The sequence below is a fragment of the Convolutriloba macropyga genome, chromosome 13 (genome assembly GCF_964194025.1).
Source record: "Convolutriloba macropyga chromosome 13, txConMacr16.3, whole genome shotgun sequence".
NCBI lineage: Eukaryota > Metazoa > Xenacoelomorpha > Acoela > Convolutidae > Convolutriloba > Convolutriloba macropyga.
The window spans coordinates 26,893,469-26,918,270 of NC_134480.1; the positions used below are offsets into that span (position 1 = coordinate 26,893,469).

At 35.9% G+C, this 24,802-nt stretch overlaps 1 protein-coding gene across 2 annotated transcripts in view; it reads left to right on the forward strand.

Annotated features, from left to right (window-relative positions):
* The first annotated feature begins 10,843 nt into the window (after positions 1-10,843).
* Positions 10,844-24,802, forward strand: part of LOC142351548 (MBT domain-containing protein 1-like) — a 31,458-nt gene continuing 17,499 nt past the window's right edge. The window contains exon 1 of one of the 2 annotated variants that reach the window (XM_075403631.1): positions 10,844-10,972. In XM_075403631.1, the coding sequence (XP_075259746.1) occupies positions 10,924-10,972 (49 nt within the window). In that variant the 5' untranslated portion in view covers positions 10,844-10,923. Of the gene's footprint in view, positions 10,973-13,599; positions 13,735-24,802 lie in introns of those variants that run through there. The other variant, XM_075403630.1, reaches the window with a different exon arrangement.

Sequence of the window (24,802 nt, forward strand, 5' to 3'; positions counted from 1 at the left end):
ACCTGAAATTCTTTTGAAATTGTTTAAAGTAAGCAGGTGAGCGCTCATACATAGCTTCCACCATATTGTCAAACGATTCTTTTATTCAGATATTTCGTGCTCGTCGTCTTTTTGCTTCAACTTTGGTTTCTTTGCTGTTGGTGCCTTGGCTGTTATATCAGTATCATTAGAATTGTTAGCAATGGCTCGAATCTTTGGAGATTTTTTCATCAGCTTTTCAAACTCTTCAAGTGTTAGTGTTATTCTTTGTTGAAATTCATAGTCATGTTCAGCTTTTTTGAATAATTTTAAAAAAACGTAACTTCCAGTTTTTTCATAAGACTTAATCGTTGCTCTGATCAAACATTTTTCACTTTTGGAAACGTCAAAATGAGCGTCACCAAACTCGGCGTCTTTCTCAGCTGTAAATGGCATTTTACAATTCTGCCCAAATTTTTGTGTCAAACTGTTTTCAATTGAAAATGAAATAGCAATGAACTTCTACGGAAATCAAATTTAAACACACTTACAGAAATGTGTGAGCTAAAATTAGAATTCTTCAACTGATAAGAAAAACGTGTAAAATACAACGTTTACCTACATGGTAGTTGTATGTTTAGCTACACGGTTAGCTAACAGAAATATTAATTGCAAACTGCCATGTGTCAAACATATGTATCTCTACAGTATCTACAACAAACAGCGAGATTGATTTGAACACAAACACACACACACACACACAAATGCATAAACTTAAAACAATATTCTTCAGCTGATAAGAATAGCGTGTAAAATATAACGTTAACCTACATGATAAAGGGTTAGCTAACAAGCACAGTAGCTGCAAACTGCCATGGGTCAGACACATGTATCTCTGTATTTTCAACAAACAACTAGTTTTACGTTTGTTCAATAAATAAAACTTTATTATAAGGTAGAGTAACCTGGGGGGGGGGGGGTGTCAGCAGATTATATTTGGGAGTGGAGCTAATAAATGAAACCTATATTTTCTTGAAGCTCTTCAACAGTATAGAAACAACTTAAAATCAACAATTGCACATACATGCACAGAGAAAATTTGTCATTTGGTTTGAATTTTGTACACTTAATTATTTCTTTCGTTTCTCAATTTTTGTAACGCCAAGAAATTACATAAAATCGTACTTGCTGTTTTACTTTTCAACTTTAAAAAGTACTCTACCAAAAACAAGAAAATAATGTCTTATTATATCCTCACAAAAGAAGAAAATTCTTGGGAACGAACTTTGGTGTATCAAACACACCACGAGAACTTCTTAGTGGTTGTCCAGCAGAAGCGATACAACGAGAAAGATGAATGGAACACCCTCAACCATTGCCTGCTCCCGAAAATATTCGTCAACTTCATGGCCAAGTTACCTGACAAACAACCAACAGACACATGGCGGCGCAATTTTCACTTCTGGAGGCATTATTCCATCTAAAGTCCCAGACAATCTCTCCTCATATAATATTGTTGATCTACCGGAGAACCTGAAAAAAGTATTCTATAAATATGATTGCGATATGGTACCATTCTTCGAAAATCAACTCGGTGTAGTAGAAGCTTGTGACAGTTTGGCTGATCTCTGGGGACTAGCACGATCACCCGAATCACCTTCTCAGCCAACACCATGTACAAAGCCGGTGATAGATCCTAGTCCCAGTGTATCGTCATTTGAGAGCAGTCCGTCACTTTTCTCGAAATTGTGGGAAAAACAAATCAGCGAAGTGCAAGTGCTCTTCTGGACAACCTCTCCGGGACAAACTTTGAGACACCAGTGGAAAACAAGCAATCAGAAGGGGGAGAATCAACACCAGAACCTGACTCCACTACAACTCCACTAAACAGAGAAACACAACGTGTACTGAAAGCTCCAAGAAAGAGAAGACACTTAACCAGTGCGAGAGAGCTTTTCATAAACTCTGATTAACTTTAATATTGCTCCAATCGAATAATACAACAATAATTAAAAAGCTTGTAAACAAATTCTCGTTCAATCTTTTCAAGCCGTTTTTTTTTTCTGTTGTGAAACTAAATTGATTGAGCTTCCATTCTTTAAAAAACCAGTTTTTTAAAACATTTTCTTCATTAGAGAAAAAACGTCGAGTTAATTTTATGCAGCTGAGAACCGGAATATATAAGAGTTCCAGAACAGATCAGGAAAAAATGATCTTAATTCAACCGCAAAGAAAATCAAAAATTTGTATAAAATTTTCTGTTTACCCTCCCAATTTAATTTTCAAAATGTTGCAAATTAAATTAAATGCAGCTTCAGAATTTCTCAGTTCCTTACGGTTACTTTTCTGGCAGTGAGGTGGCTAGTTTGCCAAGTCAGCTTTTGAACAAAAAAAATGTAAATTTCCGAAGAAAGTTATTTTAGTCTGATAACGGTATATGGTGCAAAACCTTGAAAATTTGATTTTTCTTTCAAATTTTTCAACCAGAAGTGATAAAATTGTTGACAGAGAATGCACAAAATTGACCATGCTGTTAGTTTCTGACGAAAAAGAATTGTAATCATCATATTATAAGTTATCTTCACATTTCAACACAAAATTTTTCAAAAATTGCAAAATTTTTGATTTTTTTCCAACTTATCTCAAAATCTGGATATACGATTTTGGATTTTTCATTCACGGCTGTCAGGTAACTCTTTATGGATGATGCTTGACCAGTTTTTGAGAACCAAAGCAAAATTTTGTTCATAATGTACTAAGAGATCAAAGCTGAAAACTGAATAACTAATAACTTACCAAATTTGTTTTTTTTTCAATTTTTTTCTCATAGTTACTCTGATTTTTCTTGTGCATATTAGGGTTGTAATTATCCAGGCTGCTAGTTTCTGAAAAAATTTATTACACTCTTTAGTTTTTTTCAAAGTTATCTTCAAATTTTTAACAAAATTTTATAAGAATTCTATAATTTTAGACTTTTTTTCAACATATCTCGAAACCTGGATATACGATTTTGGATTTTTCATTCTGAGCTAACAGGTAACTGTTCATAGAGGATCATTGGACAGTTTTTGAAAAGCAAAGCAAAAATTTTTCCATAACGAACAAAGAGATCTAATCTTGAACCAATATTCTTTTTGTTCTCAGATTTAGAACCGTATCACGACAGTTTTTATAAAGAGTTTCTTCCATGTTTCTTCTTTTACTCAGCTGAGATTGGTCTGGGGAAACAAAAGTTCATTCAATTCACGCCCCTAGTCTGTAGACACATATCAGTAACTTGTTCTGTTTTAACAAGTTTTGAGGTAGGTTAACACTCAGGTCTAAATATGGGCCCCTGAATACATTGAAATTAAACAAACATTGTTAACTTGGGCGTGCAAGGTTAGATCTTGAATGAATTCCTTTAGACTTTCCCCGACCTATCTTTGAATTATAGCGCCAAATGCAAGTAATACTATCTAGAAAAGAATTTTACTTTACAAATGTTTCAGCCATAAAATCAGAGTTTGATAAGAAATTCACAAAACTGGGTAAATGTGGATTTGTTGAATACCTAAATATCTATACAAAGTAAGACTGATAAGAATTTCACCTGTGAACTTTGGTAAGTGTATATTTAAAATGCAGCAAGTACAGGTTCAAAGTTGTACACGATAAAATTTGCACGAGGCAAATGTTAATTCTCTATATTCTGAACTTCAATTACCTTATCCTGAATTTTTGAGGTAGGCGTTTATGAAATTCCATAGAAAGTTTGTCAAACCCTGCGCTCATTTATTTTATTTTCTCACTTAGTTTCATTCTTTCAAGCTTCAACACGCAAAACAATTACATTGCTTTTTCTCAAACCTCCTCTGATATTTATTTGAAAAATTTTTGACTAGTAGACACTGCAAACATTTTCGGATTTCTTTCAACCATTCCTTCCTTGAATCTTTTCCAAGCTTTACCAATTTTTTAAATTTTCCTTAAATTAATTTGTTGAAACTTTTGCAAGCTTAAAAACGCTTTCAAGATAAAATTGCGTCAACATGGCGATAAAATGCCCCCACTGTTCAACACAACTCTGCGATCGACGTTCTCTTAATAAACACCTGAAGAACATTCATAACATATTTCCGGATGTACCAACGTTTAGCTGTTTTCATTGCTCTGAGAAAGTACGAAGCTTGCCTACGCTGCGCAAGCATTCCCATATTTCTCACCAGCAGCCTATTTTGAAAGTGTGTTACACTTGTCGTGTAGGTTTTCAAACAAAACTGGACTATGTGGAACACGTTAACAAGGAACATGGCATGCCAATATTGGACATGGAAGAAGATGACGTTGACTCGTCAATGCCCACTGTCAGTTCAATCAGCGGTGGTGTAAACTACTACGAGTTTCAACCGGGGGAGAAAGATTTGGACATAATGGAATACATGTTCAGAAAGCGTGATGAAGTGACAAGAATTATCCAAAAACACACACACACAAATTTCCCCAAAAACTTCAAATTAACGTTGAAATGACGCTTCAGAAGCCCTTAGATGAAGAAGTTGAAAAAGTGAGCGTGTACTTCAACACAGAAACAGTAACGGTGTATCATTCAGGGATTTCAGATGAAAGCTACGAATCTCTCATTGACAACATTGTGTCCAAGCTCGTAATCTTCTCAAGCTACGGAAATGGATGGCAGCTGCTCTCTATAGACAAGGTAACCCTGAAACTGGTTAAATGCGTTGCAGAGCGGGGTAGCAGTTACATACCGTTTCATGAAGGCCATCCGTTGAGAAGGGATTCGAATTTGCTGAACATACACAATGGAAGCGATGACAACTGCTTTCTATATTGCTACACAGCTGGATACCACATTGTTTATAAAAAAGAAAAACTGGAGCCGCCAGCACCGTGCTTCAGGCCCAGGACAAATGTTCTTACATACAGCAGAGAGAACCCGTCAGCTAAGATGCCGAAAGGGAACTTTGAAATGCCAATGAGTCTCCATGACATATCAAAGTTCGAGGATCTCAATGAAGTGCAAGTTAATGTGTTCAGGTAATAAGATTTTTAAATTACATCAATTTTGCATAATAATAAAATAACCTTTCAAAGAAAAAAAAATTATGAATTTCAGTTATCTAATAACAAAAAAAAAAATTTTTTTGATAATCCTCTTCCCTGTAAAAAGTTTAAAAAAAGTAAAAAAACCTCTGCTTAAGGTACGACAAGAACCATCTACTACCCCTGAGGTTGTCAAAAGGAAAACCATTTCCGTTTGTTCTGGACTTGTTGCTCCTTCAAAATGAACAGACCTACCACTACGTACTCATTATCAACTTGATGAAACTTGTCGCGAAAATCAAAGGAAGGGAGTATCGTGACAGAAACGAGCTGTGTCGGAATTGTTTTCATGTATGTTCATCAGCAGAGCTACTCACTTCTCATCAAAAATTTTGTCTGGAAAACAACTCAGTACAAATAACCATGCCCACAGGCGATAAAAATGTCAAGTTTGAGAACTATGCGGCAAGGTGGTTTTCACCTTTTGTAGTGTACCTGGATCTGGAATCTTTGGTTGTGCCAGTTGCAACGGTAAGAAACAACCCAACTATTTCAAGCACTTCTGCATTAGAACAACATCTCCCTTGCAGTTACTGCATGATTGTTGTTGAGCGCAATAACCCTGAGCCCCTGCATTTTGATATATACACTGCTCCCGATTGTATGGAACGCTTTGTTACAAAAATAGAGAAACTTGCAAAACATTTCTATCGTCAAAAGCGGAAATTCCCATGTTTTCTTGGGACAGCACCTCCAAGAGACACGTGGTCAAAGTGTTGGATTTGTAATGTTGATTTCAACGATAATGCCGAAAAGGTATTAGACCACTGCCACTTCAACGGACAACTCATCGGGTATGCGCATAGTGAGTGTAACCTAAAGCGAAGAACGTTAAATTACACACCAGTGATTGCTCACAATTTGATGAATTATGATTTACATCATATTGTGAAGTCCTTACACTCAGCTTCACAGTCGACAAAAATTGAAGTCATACCAACCAATGATGAGAAGTTTATTGCACTCAATTTTGGCGTTTTCATCGAAACGCGAAAACGGAAGCGTGACGAAGTTGCAGTGTACGAGTACCTTCGTTTTATCGATTGCTTCAAGTTCATGCCTTGTAGCTTAGATAAACTGGTACAAAGTTTACCCGACACAAAGTTTTCTCTCCTAGACCACTTCTATCGGGGCTATACAGACGAGCAGCGAAAACTGTTGAAGAAAAAAGGAAACTTTCCATACTCATATGTGGACTCAGTCACAAAGCTAAGTGATCTGTCTCTTCCAAGTCTAAAGAACTGGAAGAACAGTCTAAAAGACAACCAAATCGACGTTACCAATGAAGAACTCATTCAGTTGAATAATGTGTTCAAAGTTTTCAACTGTGAAAGCCTCAAACAGTTCCTTGAACTTTACCTTACAGGAGATGTTCTACAGTTAGCATGCTGGTTTGAGGAGCTACGATCCGTATGTTATAACACATACGGATTGGACTGTTCCCAATTCTATACAGCCTCAAACCTTTCAGGAAGTGCCTGCCTAAAAGTTTGTGAACCAGAACTTAGCTACTGACTGATCGACGGATACTTGACATGACAGAGAGGATGATGCGTGGAGGGTTGTCCTCTGTAATTAGCTCACGACAGGAAGTTGCCAATAACACCATGTTGCCAGAATTTGACGAGTCGAAAGATGTTTCATCAATAATCTACATTGATGCAAACAACCTTTACGGTGGCATCATGCTCCACTACCCATTGCCACTCAAGGACTTTGAGCTCGTCGACGACATTTCATTGGACGAAATATTACAAACAGAAGATGAGGGGGATATTGGTTTCCTGGTTGAAGTGGATTTGGAGTACCCCGACGAACTACATGATAAACATGCAGACTATCCACTTGTACCAGACAAGGAACCAATCGATCCCCTAGAATTGAGTGACTTTCAAACTTCTTTAAAAAACGCCCTTAAATTGACTGCATCAAAAACCAATAAGCTGAGACAGACCTTCCACCCCAAGAGAAACTATGTGGTTCACTATCGTAACCTGAAATTCTACGTTAACAACGGCATCAAAATTACCAAGGTCCATCAAGCTGTAAAATTCCGACAATCGAAGTGGCTTTCAAGTTACATTGCACTCAACACGCAAAAACGACAGGAAGCATCCACCAAGTTTGATCAGGATTTCTATAAGCTAGTCTCGAATTCGACCTTTGGAAAATTTTGTGAAAGTTTGCGAAATCGAGTGTCAGTTTCATTCATCAGAACGGAAGAGGAACTTCTGAAAGCAACGTCCGAAGGTAATATTTCATTAATTAAAATCATAGACGAAAACTTGACTCTGATAACTAAGAAAAAGCAGTCTATCCTCTGGAACAAGCCAACAATTGTGGGTGCTAGCATTTTGGACCTTTCGAAGCTCTTCATGCTGGAGTTCCACTACAATGTAATGAAAAAACAAACCGAGTGTGTGCTGCTGTATTCAGATACAGACTCCTGCATTTACAAGGTGAAAACCCCCAATTTCTATAAAGACCTGGAAAAAAAGTTGGCGCTCAAAAACCATTTTGACCTCTCAAATTTTCCAACAGATCACACACTCTATGATAGATCGAATGAAAAAGTTGTTTTAAAGTTCAAAGATGAACTTGCGGGAACGCCAATACAGGAGTTTTGAGCTCTTAAACCAAAACTGTATTCTATTCTCGTCGCTAACGGGCAAACAAAAATGTCTGCGAAAGGAACCAAAAAATTCGCTCAAGCCGAATTGAACCATGAGATGTTCAAAAAAACATTAGAAACCGGTGATCTAGTGAGAGTGGAAAACATTAAATTCAACACCGAAAAACATCAATTACAAACTGTTTGTGTCAACAAAATTGCGCTAAGCGCATATGATGACAAGAGATATATCAGCTCGGACCGAAAAACTACACTACCATTTGGACACTTTTCGTTGAGGGACGAGTACATTACGAAAAAAATGTGCGTCGAAACTGACTGGGATACGGAATTGAATGAACCCTATAATGTGTTCGAACTTCCTGAAGGGGGTGAAGCATCGGGCTGGGAAACACCTGATCCCGGCTTTCATCAACTGTCGTATTCGTATGAGGAGTTAAATGATGTTGCCGACCTTTCGAACCTATCTGATCGAAGCGATGACTCTAATCATGAAATCAGTAACCCCTTCATTCTCAACGAAGCTGAGGAAAGCCCCGATAAATCTACCAGCAGCAGTGACAGTGCTACTTTAGCAAATATAAGCAAACGAAGAAAGAAAACAGCTAATGTAAACAGAAACCTATTCAATGAAAGCGAAAGTCTCGTTTGTAGAAACTCTGAACAGGTACTAGAAACTCTGTCTGAGACCGAAGAATCTCCAGTTATTTCAGTTAAACGCACCCGTGCCTATATTGATGATTCTGACACTGATTAATTGTAATATACTTCCTTTGTTTTATTAATAAGTACTTCTTTTATAGAACGGAAAGTGAAAAGATACGCAAAGAAAAATATTACCAATAGTCTTTTGTTCAAAACGCTGAAAGAAAACTTACTTTAGAAAAGTTGCCCAGTCTTCCGATGGAATATCCCTCTGGCCTTACAAGCACAATTGTATTTCAAATGATCTTCGAACTCTTTCTTGTAAAAAAAGCTTGTTTGCAAAATGGACAAATTTGATCAAATATTTTACCAGAAACTAGGGTCGGATAACTATATAAAGGGTTGACGTGTTTTTTGTGATAGGTATGCTTTGAGAACTGGGAAACGAAAAAAGGGGTTTTTGACATCTATGACAGTATTTTATATAGCGATTAATATGATGTTTTACAAAGTTATACTTTTCTTCGTCGGTTCCGAAATTGAGATCACAACTTTTACATTTATACTTGTTCATTTCAATCAGAAACTTTAGGGTTTGGTAAAATTACATTGCAGCCAACAGTTGGTTCAGTGTAGAAGGAGAATTGTGTTTTTATTGGGCCCCAAATTTGAGTTTTCACGCTTAACTAGCAGTCCCAGACAGAAAGGGCTGTATTCCAAACATTTATCAACAAACCACTGAATTCCTACACAGAGGGTCCTGATTCATTTTCATAACCAAATTTAGAGCTCCAGACAGCATTTGCCGGCATACATTTACTTTTATCTTAATTGGACCGCTTTTCCAAACCAATGCAAATTAATTTCAAAATCCATAAAAACACCGCATGCCCAATTATTTTTGTTTTGAAATACAGTTTCGAAAAGGCAACCACTCTTTGATTTAATTCCTCGTGAAATTCCCCGCCGTAAACAAAACTTGACAAGTTTAAACAATTCCCCACTTTCAAAATCTAATAAAAGTTCAATTTATCCCAAAATATGCCCGCGACAAGAATAAATCCAGTTTCCCAAAATTGTATTCCCATATTCCAAATAACATGAACTTACAAAATCCTAAAGTCTATAATAGGTATCGAAACTTGCTATATTTCCTGTAAAATATCTTTTCGGAACAAGAAATCAGTTTTTCGGTGGTAAATTTCTTTGCAGGGGGGGGGGGGGGGTCCGGACCCCCCCCCCCCCCCCCCCTCCAGTCATATAGCAGATGAGCATACTACTAGCGTGACTTCTGAATTTTTCGTGACCGTAAGTTGTCTTATCCAGAAATTGTGTCTGTTCCTAAAACGAAAACTTAGTAAGAACAGAAACCACCAGAGCTTGATAGACGAGTGGTTAATGCTTCTGTCTCTAACTCACGATCGCGGGTACAAACTCCTCCTTGGTCGGAGTTCTTGTACCCATAGAAAATTTTCGAGACTGAAATCTTCTCTCTGGCTTTGAGTGACTTTTCTTCGCTTGACTTTTTTCGGTCTTCAGATTATAGGCTGATAACTTAATTTGCAGAACTTTTCCCTTGTAAATCTCAGTACTGATCTTATGAGAGATTTAATGACTAATGGTATGGCTACTACCTCCCCCTTTATTTTGAATCCCAAGTATCAAGATCTAAAAACTAACTAACTGGGCTTTTAATCCCAAGTATCAAGAATAAATCAGAAAAGAGTTTCTTCTGCATTTATTGATCAGAATTTTTGAAAGTTCTTTAGCGTTGCGTCAGAAATTTTATAATTTTTCATCTTTTAATGCTTCATCTTAAGAAATAGGTCATAAATCTGCGAAAAGAAATACGGAACAATTGTAAGTAAGCTATATTGTAACAGAATTGTAATTATTCGGGTGAACAGACTTTTTTAACACCAGCTTCAATTTTTGATTGATCGGGAATCCTAGCATTCGATAAGGTGATGAATAATTAAATTAAATCATTTTATAACAGTCTTAAAAGCTGAAAATGCAATGTTTGTGAATGGTCTGTGTACTTTCCAATAAATCAAACTAGTTTCACTGAAATGAAAATCTGAAATCCACCTGTGCGTAAATAAATCAGAAACTTGGAATTGGAAGCTATATTTTCTCATAAAACGTTTCATGTAGAGAAGATATTCGTATCAATAAAACTCGGAGTTTTGAAGAAGCCCTGTTCTTGCATTACTAATTTTTGCTTTTTGCACTTTTCTGTCGCGTTTAAGTTTAAAGCAGGAATTTGAAATAAAGTTTATATTGTGAATATATTCACATAAAAATACCAAAAAGGAAAATGTCTTTCTCAATTGTAGCGCAGAACCAATCGTTGTGCATTTTGTCCAATGGCATTTTTGTCCATTTGACTCGACTGCTGAAACGCGTCCTGAAGTTCAGTTGCTAAGCAACAGTGCGTTAATTATTGGAACAGTAGCAATCCCGGGTGTTTGTTATTTCTGCATTCACTGCTTTTTCAGATTATAATGAATTCTTGGGATAGTGAACAGATGTTGTGATTTGAGAAATTTAGTAATTTGGTTATTGTTGACTGACCTAGTTAGATGGCTGACAGTCCTCCCAGTTGCAATTTCTCTCACTTCACCAAGCAAGGTAACTTCCAAGTTTAGAAATACTTTCACTATTTTTTTATTCAAACGGTTACGATCAGTTTCCGATAGTTGGTGATGATTTATGTCCTTGAGCAGTTTGTTGTTAAACGGGTACTACAATTAATCGAAACCATTTAGCTGAATCTACAAGGGTACATATTTAGTGTTCTTATGGATATTATGGATTAAATGTTTTTTTCCATTTAAAGGTGTGGGCTCCTTATTTCAAATGTAATTTCAATTCATATCTTTGAGAGAATTTTCCGTTATTAACTTAGTTGTGTTTGAGCTACCGAAGAATAGCTGAAGTGGAAAAATTGTGTACTTTATAGGGGAAAAGCAGGGTTTCTAATATTTTCAGGAGTCAATTTTTTTGTTGACTTCTTGACAATGATATCTATTTCTTTGAGAACTGAGGGATAAAATTGGGTCAGTCAAATAACCGCCATCTCACCTCACGCGGGGGCTAAGATTGATGTTCTTACTTTAATAATACATCAAGCGCTATCCCAGTATTTGAAAATGGGAAGTAATTCTGCTAACTTTAAGATGTAAGATGTTCTAACTCTATTTACGGTTGAGTCAAGCCACTAAGCTGCAATACAGAGGTTTGGAAATTTTAATTACTTTTAAATGTAGTGGTCTAAATCCGGAAGGCTTGCTCTATTAAGTCAATAGGCGAAAATAGACTAAAAAATGGACTAATGGAACCTTCTATTCTAAAGCCGATTCTTCCCAAATCTCTTTAAACTCTGTTGGAGAGCTGCTACTAGCATCAGCATCACTACGATTATTTGATTCTGAAACATCTCTTCTGGGAAAAGCTCACATTCCAAGTATGTCTTCCTCCTTTCAAATTGTGTTAAAACTACATAGTTTCATAACAAAACGGACTTTTTATGTTACGTTAGGTAGTATAAAATGTCTTAAAAGAATGCCCTGAATGTCCCTCCCCTTATAGGGCAGTCGGTCATATCGGGGGCGGCAAGTGAACTCTTATATACATTTGTAAATTCCGACAGCAGTCAATATAGAATTAGCATCAAATGCAAATTATATAGAACACTAGAGATATATAAAGCGGTTGATTGAATCAAAGAGTAATATAACTGATTAATACCGAGCGACTTGCTCTCAGAGGACATACGAGCAAATGTTCTCTGCAGTAACTAGGTTTAAAAAATCGTCAATTAAAACGCTGAACGCTGCCGAGAGGGCAGCATGAAAAAGGGCGTTATTCTTGAGCCAAGTCTCTTATCTTCAGTTGAAATGCAGAAGACTGTACGATTGAATTAACCGGGCAAAGTAATCAGTCGGTGAAATCATCGTTTTGTTGGATGTTCGTGCTGAACTTTTTTTTACCAGCTGAAACAATATTCTACGATTTAAGACCTTTTGTCAAATTTCCCGGCTAATTCGTGGTTAAAGCGGATAGCCCTGAGAATATCTTTATCATCTACTTGCAGCCGATTTGCTGAAAGTAAGCGACTGACCAAAACTTCACATTGGTAACAATCTGAGAGGTTATGCTTACTTCATATCATCCTTTTATTCACATATTTCTTCAGTACTCGAGTTAGATTAAGAGGAAAAGGTAGCCAACTAGTTTTTTGTTGAAACTTTTTGACCGTCAGTGTGAAAACTTTGTTGGTCTTACACGTCTTCACTACCTGAAAGATTTTTCCGTAGTTCAGTTGGTGTAGTTAAGGTCAAATTCAGGTTCTCATGTATTGGACTATAAGTTGAGTGAGCTTGTAGAACTCGGTCAGTCTGCAACTTGTTTAATGTGAAGAATCATGCAAATTTCCTGGAAAGTGTGCTTTTAATCCCAAGTATCAAGAATACATCAGAAAAGAATTTCTTCTGCATTTATTGATCAGAATTTGAAAGTTCTTTAGCGTTGCGTCAGAAATTTTTATAAGTTTTCATCTTTTAATGCTTCATCGCAAGAAATAGGTCATAAATCTGCGAAAAGAAATACGGAACAATTAGAGATAAGCGACATTGTAACAGATTTGTAATTATGTGGGTGAACAGACTTTTTTACGCCAGCTCCAATTTTTGATTGATCGGGAATCCTAGCATTCGATAAAATGATGAATAATTTAATTAACTCTTTTTATAACAGTCTTGAAAGCTGAAGATGCAATATTTGTTAATGGTCTGTGTACTTTCCAATAAATCGAACTAATTTCACTGAAATGAAAATTTGACATCCACCTCTGCGTAAATAAATCAGAAACGTGGAATTGGAAGCTAGATTTTCTCATAAAACGTTTTATGTAGAGAAGATATTCCTATCAGTAAAACTCGGAGTTTTGAAGAAGCCCTGGTCTTGCATTACTAATTTTTGCTTTTTGCACTTTTCTGTCGTGTTTAATTTTTAAGCAGGAATTTGAAATAAAGTTTATATTTTGAATATATTCATATAAAAATACCGAAAAGCAAAATGTCTTTCTCAATTGTAGCGCAGAACCAATCGTTGTGCATTTTGTCCAATGGATTTTTTGTCCATTTGACCCGACTGTTGAAACGCGTCCTGAAGTTCAATTGCTAAGCAACAGTGCGTTAAATTTTGGAACAGTAGCAATCCCGGGTCTTTGTTATTTCTGCATTCACTGCTTTTTCAGATTATAATGAATTCTTGGGATAGTGAACAGATGTTGTGATTTGAGAAATTTAGTAATTTGGTTATTGTTGACTGACCTAGTTAGATGGCTGACAGTCCTCACAGTTTTAATTTCTCTCACTTCACCAAGCAAGGTAACTTCCAAGTTAAGAAATAATTTCGCTATTTTTCGTTTCGACCTTCACTTTAGTGGGGAGGGAGTATTTTTTTTTTGGTTCAGTCAATTTTGGCCGACCGATATATTCATCGTAGAGAATTGTTTGTAGTATCATTAAAAAGCCCTTTCAGTGAAGAATACGGAATTCAAACGATTTGTTCGATTTTCGTGTTTTACAGGGAATTAACGCGGTTTAAAATTTGAACATTCGACTGTTTTTGTTCACATTTTCAGTAATTTTTGCTAAAATTTGGCAAAATTTCGCTAATATAATTCAAAATAAGTTAAAATTTTAACGGCAGAGTGTTGTTGTTACCGTTAGAGATAGAAGAGCGTTGCTGAATTGTTTGATTGAAGTTTTTCGGCTAAAATTTTGATAAAATTTTCAAAATTCAAAACTTTTTTCATCAAAAATGACACAAAATATGCTTTTTGGTCCTCTTTGTTAAAGTTTGTCTGACTTAGTGACCTAGAAACCTTAACACAGACTCCCTAACCCGAAAAAGTGCGCTATGTGCATTTAGGCGCGGCATGAAAGTCTTCTGGAATTAAAACTTCGCCGTTTTTTGCAGATTTAACTCGATAATTATACAAAATGCATTTTTCCATATTTGAAGAATTGCACTCAACAATTGGTCTTATTCGCAAATAATTGGAACACCTGGTCGGTTTGCTGGGCGCGCGACCAAAACAGGGAGAGGTTTGATAATTTCATGGACTCTTAGAATCAGACTTTTTGGGTTTTGTTTTGATGCTGCCTTTTTCAAAATATTTTGCTTTTGTTTTTTTTATGTTAATCACTGACAATATTTTTATTCACGGCTCCGTTAATGACAGCTCCGATTTACGTAAATGTGAGGCCAAATGTAGATAAAGTTTGATTTTAGAGAACCAAAGGGTTTTTATGGCTTTGAGGAAGAGTTTTAGTAAAATTTAACTGAATTCTCGTCTTTTGCCTTCAATTGTTATTCTTTTGGCAGTCTGATTTTTAAGTCTAACCACTCAAAGATCTAAATTTCCTCCTCAAGAGGTGCAAGTGAACCTTTTCTATTCATTCGGTTGTTACCTAATGTCTCTTATGTTATTGAATTTATTTGTTTTAAGGAAATTTCTGTGATTTTTTGAACTTGTCAATTTTATTTTATTTTAGTCAACATTTTGCATATTATCTGTAAGCACAGGTCAACCGTTCCTTCTTATAGAGTAAAAACTCATTTTGTGGCCGATTGTTTTAACAGAAGGTTTTCTTGCTTTTATTACTACAAGTTTTTATAAAAAAATTTTCTGATTTTTGTGCATAATTGCCCATTTTTGCTGTTGTTTTTATTTCTTTTGTAAATTGTCGCATTATTTAACAATCTAATTGAAAAAAGCTTTACATTTGAAACTGAATATAATTTTTGTTTTCTTGACATATAGTTTGAAGGGCTGCGACACCGTTCTCTTGCAGAAATTGGTAGTTTTTTTATTTTTGCCCTTTATTTGTTGTTAATTTTTGATGTCTGATGCCAAATGTTGTTTAATTAAAGGTCTCAGTGACCGACTCTAGATGAACAAGTCAACTAAAAGAACTGATATCGGTAAATAACTAATGGCTGGTTTGGCCTTCGAATTGAATTTCAAAAAAAAGAGTAATAGTATTCCTCAACTTATCCCTTTTTGTTCTGGTTTGTGTTTTTTTTCCGTAGTTCACAATGACTTATCATTTTCGTAAATAAGCCTTTTTATTTAGAGCTCTTTTTAATGTTTTGTTGAATCAAACAATAATTTTTCTGTTGTTTAGACGTTTTAAATGATGTCTTCAGGGCTTAGACAATTTGTTTCAGAAGAATTTTGTGAAGTTTAGATACTTTTCATTTTTTGTGGTTCTTTTTGTTGTCATTTTGTGATAGTCGTTTTACAAAAAGACGTTATGATGGTCAAAGGAGGCGCAAATGAAGATGTTTTTTTTTCTGGCGGTTAATATCTTATTGTTAATCGCGGTTAAATTTAATGCCTTCAAAACTGTGGTATCGTGAAGTTGTTTGTGAAACTTATTAGCTCAGCTTGTATTTAATATTATTTTATATTCTTATGATATGGTCTCATTAATAACAGTCGCAGTTAGTTCTCGAAGCAGTTGCAAGACAAACTGTCTACTCTTTTTGTCGAAAGCTTTTAATGGCTATGAATTTTCACGTCAATTATCTTTTGATGTACAATTTGCTCTTCATAACGGTTTTATTTTCCTCAAATGATTTTTCTTCTTGGAACCAGTTTTCAAAACCAACTTTCGTGATTTTTGCAAGTTTACCCCCTTTTTCGTAGGTTTTTGTTTTCTTTTCAGTATCACACTAATGGGCTTCATTTGACTTGCAAATGTTGTCACCTGCAAAAATTGCAAACGAAGATTTTTATTGTTTTTAATGATCAGCTTAATATTTAATTGATTGGGGGGACATCGTTTTCGTGTATAATTTTTTGTGCAATTTTTTCGTTTTTGCCTGTTTTTGTTATTCTTTTTGTAGTCGTATGACATATCCTGGATGATGAAAGGCCTCAGTCGCTCTATATTGAGGTATAAAAGACTCTCTCAATGATTTCATTTGATGCGTAATGTTTCTAATCAGTTCGAATTCAATTCTTTTAAAAAAAAGCAATATTTTAATAAACTTTTGCCGCTTTTGCTTATTTCTAGCCGATTTGTTGCCAAGTCGCATTGAGGAAAAGTTCTATATTTTGTTCCAAAAAGTACCAGTTAATCTTCATAGTATATTTTTTATCTGATATCATTTTGGTTTGGTTGTTAGTGGTTTTCAAAAAATGGACAAGGAGTTTTGGTCTTAATTAATATTTGTAACTGTTTGATTTTTATTGCCGTCTTTTCTGGTAGTCATATTATGGTAGGCACAGGTCTCATAGCCCTCTAGACGTCTCTAGACCCTCTTTTTTCTTGTAGTAGATTGTTAAACGATATGTTTATATGTTAATTTTTTTATCTCTTGCTCATTTGGTAGACAATTATGGAAAAATTGTATACTTTATAGTGGAAAAACAGGGTTTCTAATATTTTCAGGAGTCAATTTTTTGTTGACTTATTGACAATGATATCTATTTCTTTGAGAACTGAGGGCTAAAATTGGATCAACCAAATAAGCGCAATCTCATAAAGCAGTTAGATTCGAGAGCGAGGGCACTAAATATATTTTATAGCATAAATCGTTGCAGTCCCTGACACAAGGGAGCTGATGTCTGAGTGCTGGGTGCAAGTCACGCGGGGGCTAAGATTGATGTTCTTACTTTAATAATACATCAAGCGCTATCCCAGTATTTGAAAATGGGAAGTAATTCTGCTAACTGTAAGATTTAAGATGTTCTAACTCTATTTACAGTTGAGTCAAGTCCCTGAGCTGCAATACAAGCAGAGGTTTGGGAATTTTAATTACTGTTAAATGTAGGGGTCTATATCCGGAGTGCTTGCTCTATTAAGTCAATAGGCGAAAATAGACTAAAATATGGACTAATAGAACCTTCTAATGGAACCTTCTAGCAGATTTATTTTCCAAAACTCTTTATACTCTGTTGGAGAGCTGCTACTAGTATCAACATCACTACGATTATTTGATTCTGAAACATCTCTTCTGACAACATCAATATAGAATTAGCATCAAATGCAAATTATATAGAACACTAGAGATATATCAAGCGGTTGATTGAATCAGCGAGTAATATAACTGATTAATCCCGAGCTACTTGCTCTCAGAGGACATACGAGCAGTTGTTCTGTACAGTAACTAGGTTTAAAAAATCGTCAATTAAAACGCTGAACGCTGCCGAGAGGGCATAATGAAAATAATGAAAAAGGGCGTTATTCTTGAGCCAAGTCTTTTTATCTTCAGTTGAAACGCAGAAGACTTGTACGATCGAATTAACCGGGCAAATCAATCAGTCGGGGAAATCAACGTTTTTTTGGATGTTCGTGCTGAACTTTTTTTACCAGCTGAAACAATACGCTACGTTTTAAGTCAGGTAGACAGTCAAGCAGCTTAGTCACTTTAATCAAATGTCCCGGCTAATTAGGGTTTAAAGCGAATCGCCCCGAGAAGATCTTTATCATCTACTTGCAGTTGATTTTTTGAAAGTAAACGACTGACAATACTCCAATAATTCACACTCTTGACGTCCATGGTTAACTTATTGACTCAAATGTGCTTAGTGATTTGTAGTCTTCAACAAGTAACATCCTCAGGTTTCGCCGTCAATGGGTCGGTTGCAAGCGCTCGACCAAACACGATAAGTTTTAACAACCAACTTGCTGTTTGAGATTTGCGATGGATTCTATTCCTTCAGTCGCTGTACCGTCTATGCTTAGAATTTTGAAATTTTCACAATTACCGTTTTGAATTGTTGATGAAATATTTAGTCCCCGTACTTTAACAGGAAACTAATGTCAACCAATTTCTGAACTTACCATTCCTTAATCGGAGTTTCATCGTGTCTTTCAACATATCGCCGAATCCTATTAGAGCTATGTTGCCCATCACAACAAATTAAAGCCTCATTTCATCGTTGAGCCAAATACCAAAGCTTCAATACAAGCGAATATTTGGAAATTTAAACTACTGGTAATCGTAGTGGTCGAAATGTAGAAATCTTTTTCTACTAAATCAATAGGCGAGTGGTGACAAATTAATGCTGAAACCTATTTTAAAGCAGATTTATTTCCCAAGTCTTTTGTATACTCAGTTGAAGAGCCACTATTAGCATCAACAGCACTAAGAGTATTTGATTCTTGAACCATCTTCTGGAAGAATTTCACTTACTACATATATCTTCCTCCTTAACTCAAATTGTGACTTTTGAGATGTTATGTAGGATGAAAAAAGTTACTTAAAAGATTGCCCCTCCCCTTATGGGGCAGTCGGTCGACTCGGAGGCGGCAAGTCAAATCCTATATATCATTATAAACTCTGACTACAGTCAACATGGAAATAGTATCAATTGCAAATTATAGGGAAATTTACGTAGAAAATTGAATGCACTAGAAGCATGAAGGGTTTGATTGAATCAAAGAATAAATTACCTGACTAATTCGGAGCGACTCGCTCTTAAACGACATAGAAGCAGTCATCCTCTACAGTAACTAGTTTTAAAACGTCAAAGGGTTGAACACTGCCAATCGCGGTTTCAGTGATTGGCGGCGTCTTCCGACGCCAATGCCTAGCCACAGAGACAGATCTTTCGGATGAGATGAACCGTCAAGGGAATGACGGGCAGGTTTTCAAATGCCGAGCCTGTGGAGAAGCAGGACGCGTATCAAGAAGTCGTCAAAGTTGTTTCCTTTGCGGAAGTTCCCAACACTTCAACGGCAGCTCGTTTATTTGCCCTTTCAGGAAAGAAACCCGCTGAGAACAACTGTCATTACAGGTTGTTCTACAGATAAACTTAAATGTTAAAACGCAGAATTTTGGTTCCATGGTTACAGATGCATTGGACTAATAGACAGCGGAATTAGTATGTCGCTTTTGAGCTGGTCCACTTACGAAAAATTGGGCATTCCATTGTTTAAAAAGATTAAAAAATGGATGCGTCTAGAGTTTGACAATAGAAAACATAAAAAAATGGAAATGCCTTGTTTAAGACCAAAAAATTTTGGAAACGTTTTGAGTTCGAGACCAAAAAAATGTCTTGTTCAAGACCAAAAAAATTGGGAACGTATACAGACCATAGGAGCAATGTAATTTCTATAAACTTCATTTGAGAGCCATTAACATTCTTGGATTGCACCCAAGGGAGATTAATCTCCTGTATCAAATTTACCACCAGTTCAAATTTTCTTAAGGTCTCTTTATGGTCGGAAGTTGCCTCAAATCTCCAGGTCGTAGAGCGCGCACGGGGATGAGTGGGTGGGGGAATTGGTGACTGAGGACGAGGGTCAAGCTTCAGACTTCGCCTGTTTATCCCATTTTTGGGGACGGAAATTGGTCAGACAAAAAATCATGAAATATCGATAGTACAGAAAATTGTATTAAAAGAAAACCAGCAGGACTAACATAATCGCTACAAAATTCTTTTGAGATCAAGCAAATACTCTACAATCTGTTTCAATTTTGAATCTTCAATTAGATTAAAACCACGATGCACCTAAAACCAGATTAAAACCATGATAGAGCTAAAATATTTTTTCATACCGTGAACTAAACGGAAACAGAAGAGCTGCTTCTGATCTAAGCTCTGAGGCCTCCTATTCTCCATCAATGTTTCCAGGTTCCCGTTATTTGAAGATTGGCCCACAATATAATAGTTAGTAGCAACGTTCAAGTCGGGGTCATCCATTATCATAACTTCGTCCGCATGTGTTTTATCATCAGATGAAAGAGGTGATGAATCGGCTGCCAAAGACACACTCGGCTCGTTCATCCGTAGTCGTTGAAAAAGTGTTTGAATACAACCAGCGAAGACTTGAGGTGGTCGACCGATGTTTGCTTCGTCCGCAATTAAAGACAAGCCAAGTACATCCAAGCCTGCCTTCACTGCCTTTTCTGCACTTCTTTGGGGGTTGCAGTTGGATACCGCCACAAGCTGCAAACAGAGACCATTTAGGCATCTTCCACAACGGGAAATATTGTCGAGCTTTTGCAGCAACCCGTCATTGTAACGCTACAGTTACGATTAAAATGACAAATTAACTCATTTTTGAATGTATGAAATACAAATTAGATCTTTTCCCGTTTGCACCCTCTCCCTTCAGCTTAGTGGGTGCGTATTATTTGCCCCCCCCCCCCCCCCCCCGGACACAAGTGCCATGTCATATTAAAACAATCATTAAGTACGTATTAGCGCGTGCAATATAACTCTGGGCCGCATATGTTATTGGCCAGGGGGCGCAAACGAAATAGATACGACAACTCAGCAAATCTTCCATGAACTTCCATTGGTAATGGTGGGTAGAAAATCAGGCACCACTAGTGACTATGTGCTTTCAGTGGCCATTCCCTCGTATGGCGCAGTTCAATCGGCGTTTAGCCAAGTGGCCCTGAAAGGCTCTTATTGCCCTGAAAGCCATCTAAATGCGGCTGATCTTCTGAAACTAAGGTGTTGCTTAGCTGAAGCTAGCTGATTTGTTAAAATTTTCGAATTTTGAAATTCTTTTTCTTGGTAATTGCTCTATCATTGGTAAATTGAATAATGATTGGTGATTGGTGTTTTTACTTCCAAATGGTAGTTGTAGATACTGTAAATTTCATCTATTAAATAACTGCTGTTGTTTTTGACCATTTTTGGTAGCCGGTTGTTAAGCAATTCAACCCAAAGCCGTTTAAACAGTTCTGAAAACTTAGTTTATTCTTTTTGTTCTTCATTTGGTCAATATTACAATCTCCACAAAATAGTTAGTATCGTGAAGATTGAAATAGAATTCACGAAGATGGTTTTCAATTAGTATCAAGGCTTTGCTCGAAGAATTGTTGGGTTGAATGTAAATTACTCTTACAAAAATTGAATCTTTGCCGTAAGTTTAAAGTGTTAAAAGTTGTATTTCATTGTCTTTTTCCACCTCGCATCTTGAAACCGTTCGGTCAAAAGCAACGACTACGCCTCTTTTTTGTGTACGATTGCAGGAGCCTTTTATAGCCACCATTTTTGAATAGATTTAACTTTTGCTGATCAGACAGCCAGGTTTCAGTCAAGCATAAAATAGGTTGCTCAAAATTCAAGTTCCTTAAGAGATCTAATTCATCAGAGTGTTTTTCTTAAAGACCTAAAGATCTTCTTAAAGATCTTTTTTTAAGGTTTTTAGTGTTTGTTTTCCTATGATTAATGATATTATTTTGATAAATATTTACAATTTCAACATACTTTTAAATTTGGCACTACGTAAATAGTTATTAATTGCCCTTGAACGAAGTTCATAGCAATTATTGTAAATGTGTGTGTCTTTTTTTCTATGCAAATTTTTCGCTTGACAATTTTGCGCTTTTCTTTTAGAACATTCTTTGACTTCTCAAGTGACTATTTCACGCTTTCGTTCTTCATTTTTGAGTGATCTCTATTGCTCCGAAGTAAAGCTTGTTGCTGATATAAAATCGGTTGCAGCATAGCAGAGGTAAGTGATTCGTAGCACTGTGGTTAGTGCGGGTGGCTGTGGAGAGGGTGGTCAGCGGTTCGAATCCGGACGTTGGAAAGCTTCTTGTACCCATAAAGAAAAATTGATCTTAGGCTACAGCCCCTGAATTAAAGTGCCTCGCATGTCGTTCAAGAGCAATTCTTCCGACATTTGTCGGTTTTTTTCAGTTATTCCTTGTTCAGTATCCTGTAATGTGCGCAGATTTTTATGGATTTTCCACACTAGACCAGAGCGGGTTTCACTCCAGCCTACTTCTGGAAAAAATGGTTTTTTTGAATGGAAGAAGCCCCTCGAAAACAACTGTGTTTGCCACAGTAGAAGATTCGGTTTAATTTTCTCATTTTCTTAAGATGAAATAGCAAACGTCACTTAATCATTTTTGAGGAGAGATTCCTACTTTGTTTTTACTCTCTCTCTCTCTCTCTGCTCTTTCCGTTTTTCTTCTTTTTGATTGCAACCACACAGTGAATTTCACTGAGTATCATTCTGGGGAAAATATATGAAACAGTAGGTTTTTTGACAATCACATGAAAAGTATTTACTAAGCTGACTACGCCGCATACCGTCGCCCTATACACGAAAGGTAAAGAGTTTTATGCTTTACAGAAATTAATTAATCAAATATTTGTTTTTTAAAACTCTTTTTTTACCTTTTTAGTGTTCACGTCAGAAACAATTTCCAATCATTGATTGGTTAATCTTTTTTCATATCAGGTGAGCCGGTACTTTGAACAGCTACGTCTTTCTTCATGTTTCCGTTTGTTTCTTGACTCGTTCCTCTTAATTGCATTAAGAATATCATTCAAATCGCTCACGAGTTTATCCGATGGTAGCCAACCTTTTTTGCAGTTTTAGCTGTGCAATAAATCCTGTTTTTATTGCCTCGCTCTTCAAGATTTCATCGACTTTGTGTAAGTTCTCGTTTATGTATATGTTGCGGTTGTTGATCTCGTTTTGTTTTTTGTATGAATTTTTCTCGCCTTATAAACTTCTTTTTTGTCATCGAAGTTGATGGACTTAACAATTAGCAATGGTAACAAGAAATCATGACCCGTACCAAAGAGGATATATCAGGCTTCAATTCCTGATTCTTGTAACAGTTTTTCTAAGTAAACATCGAAAAACCAAAGTGTCGGGGAGCACACGTACTTTTCTCAGCGGTAAATGGTGGACTACAACGCGAGTATCTTTTGATTTATACTGCTCTTACACGCGTATCCGTTCTTGCAAGTTCTTTTGCCTCCTTTCTAATTTTTCAATTCCCATATTTTGACATGTATTTTTGTCTTTTTGCTCGTCCCATTGTTCTTGTAAATCGTTAATTTGATTTTGCAAAGCAACTTTTGAAGAATTGTATTTGCTATGGCTTTTTTCTGTTCATCTTTCTGTTTTTTATCCATGTATTTGATCTTCTTATAGGCTTTCAATTTTACTTAGCTTTTATGCTGCGGCTACTCACGAATCACTAAATTATCCTTCCAGTTAGTCAGTTGATCCACTAACTCGTTAAATAAAAGTAATAGTAACTATAACAAATGAATTTCCAGAAAAAGAAAAATCGCAAGGTTTTTATAACAAGATTAATTTTTTTAATCTGTAATGCTTCAAGGTTTATATAATTAGATGACTAATGATGTAGGGGAAACTATTGATTTGATTCTCAGATATGATCTGGAAAAGGAAATAACCAGAAAAACAGTTATAAGGTGTTAAGATTTTTTTAAGCTGATGCTGTTTTGGAAAAAAATTTTCACGCGAAGCAAATGAAGAACAAAACATAGCAGGACAAGTCCTGACGTACAATTCAAAGAATTTTCATTGACTAAACAGAAAATCTAGACCTAGAATGGGCTATGAGTGAATTCAGAAAACCATTTTTAAAAAATCAGAACAAAAAAATAAGAAAAAAACAGAAAATCAATATCAAAATGCCGCATGTGAGCAAAAAAAACCCTAGCGAGAAATGAAATTTTAATTCAAACAAAAAACTAGGCCTAGAATGAGCTGTGAATGGATTGGGAAAACCATTTAGAAAAAAATCCGATCCAAAAAATCGAAAAAACAGTAAAAATCAGAGTGAAATTGCCGCATGTGAACAAAAAACCACTACCGAGAAACCGAATTTTTGTTCAAACACCGTTTTCTCACTCTACTTTAAAATTAGAGCGAAAAACATTCACGCCGCAAAACCACTCGCTTTTTCGCTCCACTTCCTGTTTCGGCGTGACCAAAACCACTACTCCAATTTGACTTCAAAAATCATGAAAATGTGTGAACAGATCTTAAAAAAAAAGACAGCGCCCTAATACAATTCAAATTCTTTGAATTGTAAAAAAGCGCAGCAAGTGTTAACGTAATCCTTCCGTGTCATCATTGATAGTCAGTATTGTAATTGATCAAAGTGAGTCTCACTCGAATCAGCTGTTTTTCTAATTTTGTTTAAAACATCGGTACAAGTGCAGCTCAATCAAGTGTTTGACCACTGTTTTGAGGCATTCAACACCCGATGATATTTCTTTGACTCATTGTTGTTTTTTCTAATAAAGCGTCTATTTCTTTCAAAAGGTGAATGAGTAGTATAATCGCAAAATTTTACTTGCTTATGAATTAAATCAAATGATAAATGGATACGATTAAAATTGTTGATGTTTTTTACTGCTTCCGCGAGGATTTCTGTCAAAGATCGTTATTGGAATTCTATTTTTTTTTAAATTTCAGACATCTAAGTTAAAGTACGCGCGTGATTAAACGTTACGTGTTGACATCATTTAGTTTCTCATTTTTTTAAAATTTGGATTTTAAAATATCTGAAGCCTACGAATATTTTGTCTATTGGAACTCGTTTGTAATGTATTTTTTCCTGTTTTATTTCTCTCCAAGATACTTTTTTATTGCTTCTTGTTTACAGCAAGTGTAGTGATAAAATTTAGTCGAGTGTTGA